Raw genomic sequence first — 10,515 nt, forward strand, 5'->3', positions numbered from 1 at the left:
AAAAAATAAACGCCACAATTATACACATCTAAACGAAATGGTATAAACATATAGTGTATAAATAAAAGTGACGGCAAAGCCCGTATATGCCTAACTAAAACGAAATAATACAAAAGAGAAAACGAAAAGACCAAAAAAAACAAGAAAGTGCCAAGTACATTATAAGCCACGCGTTGCGTGGAAAAGCACCTAGTGAAACCAAAGAAAAAGAAAAAAAAGCGCCACGTATACTTTTTCGGTAAATTGCATTTCCCAATAAATTATTTGCCAGTTGGGATCCGCCGACCACTCGACGGATTAGATAAATGATAAATCTCTTCTCTGCTGTTCCTTCTTCTTCTTCTTCTTCTTTAGCGTACTTTTCCGAGTTAACTCAGTTTCCTCTCTGGTTTCACTCATTGTCGGATCCCCATAAAAATAAAAAAAAAGCCTTACCTTTTCGTCTAAGTGAGACAATCGACTTACGAATCAGTCAATTTAGTCGTAAAAGCAAACTAGGGTTTTTCTTTTTCTAATTATGTTTCGTTTGTGTCTTCTTTTAACTCTTTCTTATGATTTTCAGACTTGAGTTTTGGTTTTAATTTGATATCTGTTTTGTTAAGATGGCGACTGAAAACCCTATTACTACGGAGACTGTTGCCCTCACTGAGAAGAAAATGGACATGTCTTTAGGTTTGTTTTATGTTGTTTTTCTTATTTAACTCATACAAAAGATGCATCCTTTGTTTATTTATAGCTGATTGATCATTCATATGTTCTTGTGGGCATAGATGAAATTATTAAGATGGAAAAGAGCAATACCAATGTGAATAAGGGCAAGAAACAGAGATCGTCGGTTAGTTTCTTAAACAGCTTACATGTTTTCCTGTCTTTGTAAAAGAGTTTGATGTCGCTTTTGATTCTTTTATTGAACATTTTGGCATGTCATTATTTGTGTTTGAGCAGAATAAAAAGGAGAAATTTAATGGTCCTGCGAAAAATAATACGGTTAAAGCACAGCGTTATATGGACTCACGGTCTGATGTTAGACAGGTGAGTGTTGTTGTGTTCTCAGGCCACTTAGATTTGTGTTAATTTGTTGTCTTTAGTTTGTTCTCTTGGGTTATTATTGTTGGTCTTATGTATATCATATTTTCAGGGTGCGTTTGCTAAGAGAAGGTCTAATTTCCAAGGAAACCAGTTTCCTGTAACAACAGCTGTTGCTCGTAAAGCCGCTTCTGCTAATCCGCGTGGTAGGCCTTATAATACTGGAAGGATGACGACTAATACGAATCAATCAAGGTCTACACTGCTTGATAACTCTCTGATTTGTTTATTGACATGAGCTACTTCTTTGATCTTCCATTGTGTCTGATGCGAGAGAGAAGCTTCTTAGCTACCTTACCATAGGGTGTTTCTGTGGAAAGCAACACGAGTTTGTCTGTTTTTTAATCCCTTCTGGAGGGTGGATGGTCATCAGAAGGGATTAAAATTGTCATTCAAATCATGTAGTTGAGTCTAAGGGGATAGTTGGAGGAGTAGATAAACACTCATGGGTTGTCATACTTGAGATAAAGGAGGGTTGAAGCTCATTAATATTGAGCAGAGACTTTGCTTATTACGAGCTTTGGAGTTTGCTCAAGACTTTCTCTGTTTTTACTTGAAGTCAGTGTTTACTTGTCAGATTTAGCAGTTTGATACCAAACATGGTCTGATGTTATCACACTCAATTCATGAAACTCAGTTGCATTCATAGCTCATAGATGTTGAATTCTGTCTTTTTGCTGCATCTTGAAGAGTAGAGCTTGGTTCTGTTGGTCGATTGTTTGTGACACTGAGATGGTAGATGCATGGTTACTGGGACAGCATAGAGGACTCAAATGCTCAGATACACTGCTACGTGTTACTGGATCGTCTTTCAAACTGTCTGCTCTTGATTGGTCATAAAGTCCTAAAGAATTTGCTCAGATACACTGTTACTTCTGTCGGGACCAGAAGTTCGCTTGATGAATTCAAGATTAAATCTGATTGGAGTCAAGAACTGCGCTTTCTTCATTTAGCTACTGGGAACCTGAAGTTATTTACCTTTTGTATTCATCGATTCGTTCCTGCTTGAGTTTGCTAGATGTTTTGTGTGCACTGAAGGCTCTAGTATCATGAACGTTGCCTTAGTTGTCTATTATAAAAGGCTCTTTTTTTATCTGGTTGTTACATGGCTTTCTTCTTAGATCCTTCTATGGTGGTCAGAAGTTTAGAGTTTATTATCCACTACACGGTATCAGGACGTTGATCTATTTGGTGCGAGTTCTCAGCTGAAATATGCGAGGACTCTGATGTTCCTTTGGTGGCTTGTACCTGAAAACATTTTGCCAGTTTATTTAACCTGTTTCTTTTGTGCAGGTTTATTACTCCACCAGTTCAGAATAGATCTGTACAGAGAGGGTTCGTCGCAAAGGTAACGTATACATATCCATCTGTTAGGTTGCATTAGATCCGGTTTTGTAACGCAAAGTGATTAGGGAACTTCAAGAAACTATACTTTAGAAGAACTAATGCTAGTGGAGTGAAATTGTGAGTGATGTAGTCCAATTATATCTGAAATCTGATCTTAATTCCATATTCAAGACATATCATGAGTAATGAACAGACCCAGTTGTACTTCTTGACATCAATAACCAAAGAGATTTGTAAGTGATTGATCGATGGATTTATTAAGCATTTTGATCTGCAAATACAATGCAGCAACATCAGCAGCAGCAAAGGGTAAACATAGAGCAGAAGCAAGCTAATGGACAAAGGCAATGGCCTCAGACGCTGGACTCTCGGTTTGCAAGCATGAAAGAAGAGAGAATGAGAATGAGTAGGTTTGTAGACAATAGAAGCAATGGAGGCAACAATGGCGCTAGATTGTATCAGCAGCAGCAGCAGCGTTCGACGGTCCCGTGGGGGAGAAGAGCTACAAGATTCCCCAACTGATTTATATGATCATCAGAACAATGGCGTTTCTTGGGTAGGGTGGTGAATACATTTGCTACTTAATGCAGTTTGGTTTGGTTTCAATCTATTTAAGTGTAGAACATTCATTTGTGAATCTCTTTCTTGAAACTAGCAAAAAAATCAAAACGTCTTGGCTGTGTGCTTTGTGTGTTCTTGACTTCTTGCTTGGTCAGGGAGAGATAAATTGACCATAATACCCTTTCATCTCTTGATTAAATAAATATCAATCAATACTTGATTACTTGCACAAAAATTTTAAGCACTTGAGATTATTATAATTAAAGTCAATTGAATTTGTAGACTTTTTCAATCCATTGAGGCGCAACCGCGCAAGGTATTGAGATACTTTTCTTTCGTTTTTCACCGGTTGGACTTGATTTTACCAAAGATGATGAGAATGTGAACTCCCAAGTCCCAACCATTTATGCGTTGGAGAGACTGTTTCTTATTTTGTGCCGAAACTATTTATGAATCACAGGCTGAAACAGGTGAAATCAAAGGGCATTATTTGAATGCTTCTGCGGGTACAAATTATTAATCTCAAACTATCTAAGGGTTAGAATGGTTGAAGCAAACAAATTCGTTTATGGAATGGATCGTTTTTTATTAATCATTATCAAGTATAATACGTAGTAGTTCATATAAAAAAATTCATTGACCAACTATGAACCATTTTTACATATAAACTAGATATTCACCCGCGGTATTAATTTTTAATTTAAAAATGTAAAATATAATTTTTATTATATTAATTATATATGTATGTAATGTTTTGAAAATTTTAAATGAACAATATGTTGCATCAATATATTATGTAGTGTATAAGTAATATATTAAATAAAGATAGAGAAATACTCTAAAATAGCACTTAACCAAGTTTTATGGACAACTATAGCACACATTTCATACATTTCCAAAAATAGCACTACTTAACACATTAAATATTTAAAATTAATTTTTAGAATTTTTTTTTTTTTATGTTTGGGTTCTCAATTTCACATTTAGAGTATAGTTTTGAGGGGTAGGGTTTAGTATTTTGAATTTAGGATTTAATTTTAAAAGATTAATTAGTGCTATTTTTTTGAATTTTAGTGTGCTAAATTTGGAACAAAAACTTATTTTAGTACTATTTTTTAGAATCTCCCATAAAGATAAGCTCCCTATTAATAATTTGGGAATCAAAAAGTTACATCGCAAATTTCGGCTGTGAATCTGTGATCATTGTCCAAAGTAAACCAATATCTCTCTATTTAATCTGAAAATCTCATAGCCCAAAAATTAGCCCTGCAGTCGGTTGGGCCTTCGTAAGAGAGAGTAATCTAATGAAACCATATTTATAAATTAAAATAAAAAATATTTAATATCAATGGCATGTTTGTAAATAAGTGTGAACTTCAGGATTTATTTCATAAATATCTCCAAAAATGTATATATAGATATAATTAATTACGACGATGTGTTGTCCATCCCAAAAATAAAGTGGACTAAATTATTGATGGATTAGTCTGTTTTGACCACAATATCCATTTGAACCCTATATCTTGGACTGCTTAAAGTTGGAAAGCTTTTAGACAACGTAGCAACGCACTAAACGTTTCCTTACAAAAAAAATTATTATTTTAATCATATATATATTTATTATTTTTCATTAATATCATCTATAAAAAAAGGGTATCTATGTGTTTTAGTACATTTGTGAAACATAATTATCAAATACATACATGTACTATTTACAATCAGAAAAAGTGGGTGGTGTGAGATAGGGGAGAGTAGAGATAGAGAAAGTAGTGGGACAGGGTCTTAGGGGGTAAATTACGTTGAAGCCCCGCTCGTTTCTTTTGGGGAAAAAAGAGGAGAGAGACGGCATCAACGGAGAAGTAGGAGAGAGATTCATATATTTGGGGGTTTGTTTGTCTTTGGGCTTAAAGTTGCGGCCCATTAGAGTAAACAGAATATAAATAGAAGATGTTGGGTGTTTTTGTTGTAAATAGTATTGGGTAACAAAAAAATATGGGCCGCCAGGTTTTTTTAAATCACGAGTATTAGTGTGTAGATGGTCATAAATGAGTATTAGAAATGTGTGTATTTGGTTTTAATATTTATTTTTTCATGATTGTAATATAATTTTTTTTTTTGTTTTTAAGGATTGTAATATAATCTATGATGTTATGTTTGGTATTTAATGATATGTGTACAGTTTAAGCCATCCAGTATGTTGGATAGATTCTAACCATCTACCAATATTTGTGTACGGTTAAAGCCATCCAGCATATTTGATAGATTCAATCCGTCCAACAATATTTGTGTACGGTTTAAACCATCCTGCATGAAAGATAGATTCATACCGTCCAGCAATATTTGTGTACGGTTTAAGCCATCCAGCATATTTGATAGATTCAATCCGTCCAACAATATTTGTGTATGTTTTAAACCATCCTGCATGTTAGATAGATTCATACCGTCCATCAATATTTGTGTACGGTTTAAGCCATCCAGTATATTTATTCAACCCGTCCAACAATATTTGTGTACGGTTTAAACATGTTAGATGGTTTAAACCGTACTCAGATATTGCTGGACAGGTTGAATCTATCAAATATGCTAGATGTCTTAAACCGTACACAAATATTGTTGGACGGGTTGAATCTATCAAATATGCTGGATGGCTTAAACCGTACACAAATATTGTTGGACGGGTTGAATCTATCAAATATGTTGGATGGTTTAAACCGTACGCTATTATTGCTGGACGGACTACTATTGCTGGACGGTTTAAATCATTCAACATGAATGATTTAAAACGTACACAAATATAGATATATACATATACATATACATAATATATGTTTTAGTAACTTTTATTTGAAATCGAAGGTGGTGTTTATAATTTCCTAAATATAATTAAGCTATATAAATATGTAACTGATTTTTATTGTCAAATGTTATTGTGGCATAGTGGTCTCATCCTGCACATTTCTATCTCTCCACCTGGGTTCAAATCTTGGTTGTTACCGTATTTTAAAAAAATTTCTCACTGAACTTAATTAACGGGTAAAAACGTAATTACCACTAATCTTCTTTCTTCCCCACTAAAAAACCCTAAGTTCGCTGCCGATTTCTCAATTTGTTTTTCCATTTTTAATTGAGTTGTGGGACTCCAACATCTTCTCACGTTTTCGTCTACCTAATCGTGACACTGAAGAGAATCCCCAAGTTAGATCGGACTAACCCCATCATGATCCCTCTTCCTCATCCTCTCATCGATCTCGCTGCCAAAAATTCGCCAGAGCTCTAACTTATCATCAACGACAAACACAGGAACAAAATCACAAAGGAAGCGGCTTTGAAGAAGATCGAAGCGGAGAAGACTGTGATCAAAGTCTCAAAATTGAAGTTGGATTTAGTCAAGTTAGAGAAGGAGAAGACTAACGAAGAACATATAGAAAGGAAAAAATAATAATAATTTCAATGGTATCATTCGTAAATAAGATATTTAGGTGAGGGGTTGACTGTAAACAAAATAGTGTCAAATAGTGTTAAGCGTCTATTTTGCCAATATTGAATAGTGTATGTACTAGTTCTCCTATTAAGTTCTAAAAACGTACCATTTTGCCAAATAACCCTAAAAAAAACTACACTTGTCTACTTTGTCATTTCTTAAATAAGCAATCTAAAAAATGATTTTTTTCTTTTTCCCTTCTTTCTCACTATTATATTATTTTTTTCAGCAACTCTCTAGTATCTACCAGTGGAGATGCCCTAATGATAACTTACTACATTGTGGTGCTGTTATGTAATTTCTTCAAGATGTGTAATTTGTTTTGATTTTTATGAGTAATCCTCTTTACATGTCAAGTCAACAATATAATAGTTATAGTTTTTTAGGTTGACTATATTCTTATTAGGAGAAGTTTGATTATTATCAATAATTTAGTAACAAAGACGAGATCATATCGTTGGATGAACCATGCTTTGTTTTTATTTTTATTTTGATAAACTAATAAATATATTATGTTGGTATCGTTTCTGTGCAAGAAGAAAGAAGAGGAACCCATCGTTTTATTAACCGTTGAACTAACTCAATCTTACGTAAGTTCAGCATCATCATTCAAGTCGTAGTCTCTCAAATGGTCGGCATTGACATTGACTCATTTGGTTCGTTGCTTATAACTTTTTTTGTCTAATCAGAATTTACACATTATTTAATTTGAGACCTCACTTGCTTCGACAAGTGGAAAACTTACCCCACACTATCACACACCTTGGACTTCTCTATTCTTCTTTTGGTTTCTAATGAATTCTTCTTTAATCAAACATTACGAAAAAATTTGCTAGAAACCAGAATAGAGTTCGAAACCGAAACTAATTCTGAAATATATATAAAAAGATTTCTATCTTTTTGTTATTTAAGACGTTTAAAAAGGCAAAAAATAAAAAATAAAAAAATAAATAAATAAACTAGTACGCAAAAAAAAGCTTTTTCTCTTTTCTCTCTCAACCCTTCAGAGAGGGAAAGTTTTCCGAGGATCTCAGATCTACCTCCGGCGGTGATTAATTTCCATAGTGACACCGGCCGGCTCCTATCTGACATCGTTGGCTTTCTTAGTAACGATGGTCAGCATGTCTCCGGCATCGGTGGCTTCTTAGCACCGTTGGCTGGCTTTTGGCTCGGGCATGCGTCTGCTTTCTATGGGATGATGTCCGGCTTTGTTTATGGTGATTTCGCTGCTTTCTCTATGACGGTATCAGCCGGCTTTGCTCTGATTTCCAGTGACGTTTTGGTAAGAGGTGTTTTCCGGCATAGAAGAGATTGAAAGGCTCGTGGTGAACGAGATCTGAGAGCGGTGGTGTTGGTTTGGTTGGATCTAGTGGAATCAGATGTGCGACAAGTTTTTCGGCGGCATCAGAGCGTGGTCTTCAATTCAATTCCTAGATTTACTTCTCCTCTTCATCGTCCATGTGCAGAAGCTTCGGTATCTTTAGTCTCTCTTCTCTCGACTTTCTTTTTCTTTACTCCGGCATCTCAGATCAGCAAATTGTTAGTGTTTGCTGGTTCTGTTTGTTTTGCTTTTGGATTCTACCGCTGTTTAGGAGTTTGGTTGCTCTTGGTAGTCCTTCGTCTGTGTGGGCTTAGTCGCTTTCTGGCTTGGTTAATCTTCGATTAACATCTTTTTATTTCGTTGAATCTGTAAACGACTCCTTCCACCGTCCTTAGTTTAGTTTAGTTTAGTTGAATAATCAGTCTTCTCCTGTGGTCTTCCTTGGTCTGTTCTTGTAAGGCTAACCTCTAGTGACTAGTGGGGATGCAAAGTTCTAGATTTAGACTCTTAAGGTTGAAGATTAGGTGGACAGGAAATGAGATTCTCGATCGTGGTTCTTTGTTCTTGTTAATTGTCGTATTTGTGTTCTTTGTTTGCGGTTCTCTCCTTGCCTCGGCGATTACTTGTGAGCTTTGTAGTTCCGCGTCTACTGCTCTTTCCACGTTTTCCGTTGATTGCAAGTGCGGCTTCCCTGTTCCTTTGTTAGGTGGTCGAATTTTCTAATAGAAAGCTTCTTCTGGTTACATTTACTGATTATCAATGTTTGTATTTGATAATCGTTTCTTGTAATAGTTAACAGTTAATGCTTTTGATCTGTTTGTAATGGCTATGTTTGATATGGCTTAATAAAAAATTGACACTCTTGTGACAAAAAAAGAGGCCAAAAAAAAAAAAAAACCACAACAACATTTGACTCATGAACTTAATCCACGAGATGAGTCATCTTTTTTTTTTTTTGGACAAACCACGAGATGAGTCATCTATCTACTTAAATTGACCATATACCGGTAAAGTGACATTTTTAAACGATAAACAAATTTTAACTATTCTAAAATACTACAGTAGAACCTCTATAAATTAATAATCGGTAAATTAATAATCTCTATAAATTAATAAATTTCTCCGATTCTAAGTTGGGACTAGTGTAATTTTGGATACTATTCGATAATAATAAAATAATAATCTTTTTGAAACTCCTTTGTAAATATATGGTCCTATCAATAATATAAATTAATAATTATATAAAATTATCTAAATATATGTATATATCTACACATTAATTTTTATTAGAGTTTATTTTTAATATTTTTTCTATATAAAAATCTTTGAGTGCTATTTTCAAAACATGATAATTATTATTTTCATTGAAATTGATTTTATAAAAATATTAGTTATAAAGATTAAATCTTATTTTTAATATTATTTTACCAAATTAGGAAAGTTTCTCTATAAATTAATAAATATTAATTTATCGATAAATTAAAACCTCTATAAATTAATAAAATTTCATGGTCCCGACTTTATTAATTTATAGAGGTTTTACTGTACTATGTTCGTTTAATAAATCCATGTCATGCTTAATTATTATATCAACTAAAATATTGCATTAGTAATCTTGAAAATCTAATAAATATATGATGAATATAAGAATGTGATACTAATTAATAATAGAGAAGTACTTGGAAACTAAATATGCATGAGATATTCTCAAATCTTGTGACCCCCTCATTTTGAGGGATAATGTCTTGTGCAACACAACAAACAAAAATACCTTAAGGATAATAAAACACTGATTTTAATAGTGATTTTGACATCAATAAAGTTTTTCTTTAACAAACAGTTTGGTATTATATAACTAAGAGAAGAGTGCTAAAAAAGACTCTCAAAATTACACCAATATAACAAAACATAAAAAGATTAGAACAACTATATTGGTCAAAAAAAGGAGAAGATTATAACTAATTAATCGATTAAGAAAAAAACTTATGGTTAATTTGGCTGAATTAGATCCAATTTAGTAAACTTAATATTTCGTAACAGAGTCTGATCTAAGTCTGTCAAATCAACACTAATTGTGAAAAAAAAAACCAATTATAGTTGGAGAATATTTTTTTTTTTTTGGGTAAGTCAAATCCAGAGTAACGATTTTTTTTTTTAGACATAAAAAAACGGATACAATTCCACAATATGGCATCATTTCGATATTAGATTCTTTTAATATTATTGTTCAGCTGATTAAGTAAACAAAACATTTATATTACCATTTCTTTGATAGCTTAATTAAGAAAAAACGATTTTAAGAAACATATCCTTCCGACACGTGTCAATTTCTTTATTTTAGTTCCCTTAATTAGAAAACGTAAATAATATAATACTACTGTATATGCGTTTTAATTTTAAATTAAGTCCTAAAGTTTAATATAAAAAAAGAAACAAATTCACGTAACCATCACCGTTTCTATAAATTTAAAACCCTCCAAACACTCTTTCGCTGGAGAGATCACAATTCACAAACAAACAAACAGACAAAAACATTTCTATTGATCTAACTTTTTTTTTTCTTGAATCCTTTGCGCCTCTGTTCGTAATTTTTGATGGCTAAGAACGTTTTAGTAACCGGTGGTGCTGGATACATCGGTAGTCACACGGTGCTTCAACTTCTTCTCGGTGGTTACTCTGCCGTGGTCGTTGATAATCTCGACAATTCCTCCGCCGCCTC

The 10,515-nt window shown here is 33.5% G+C and overlaps 1 protein-coding gene across 2 annotated transcripts; it reads left to right on the top strand.

The window, feature by feature from the left end:
• LOC104720398 lies at positions 279–3,212 on the top strand. 2 transcript variants are annotated; one of them, XM_010438307.2, is made up of 7 exons: positions 279–471; positions 603–672; positions 771–835; positions 946–1,032; positions 1,139–1,281; positions 2,380–2,434; positions 2,722–3,212. In XM_010438307.2, exons 2-7 carry the CDS (start codon positions 603–605, stop codon positions 2,953–2,955), a joined length of 654 nt encoding a protein of 217 aa, XP_010436609.1. In that variant the 5' UTR covers positions 279–471; the 3' UTR covers positions 2,956–3,212. The 2 variants fall into 2 exon arrangements, with proteins under 2 accessions (XP_010436609.1, XP_010436613.1); XM_010438311.2 differs by having other exon boundaries at positions 279–447.

This window comes from Camelina sativa, chromosome 2, assembly GCF_000633955.1.
Source record: "Camelina sativa cultivar DH55 chromosome 2, Cs, whole genome shotgun sequence".
Taxonomy (NCBI): Eukaryota; Viridiplantae; Streptophyta; class Magnoliopsida; order Brassicales; family Brassicaceae; genus Camelina; species Camelina sativa.

What these genes read in the sequence shown, in the direction of transcription:
- LOC104720398 (XM_010438307.2), top strand. Translation starts at nt 603, where the DNA reads ATGGCGACTGAAAACCCTATTACTACGGAGACTGTTGCCCTCACTGAG. An exon ending in ACTAATACGAATCAATCAAG is followed by an intron (nt 1,282 to 2,379) that starts GTCTACACTGCT and finishes TCTTTTGTGCAG; the next exon opens with GTTTATTACTCCACCAGTTC. An exon ending in AGAGAGGGTTCGTCGCAAAG is followed by an intron (nt 2,435 to 2,721) that starts GTAACGTATACA and finishes AATACAATGCAG; the next exon opens with CAACATCAGCAGCAGCAAAG.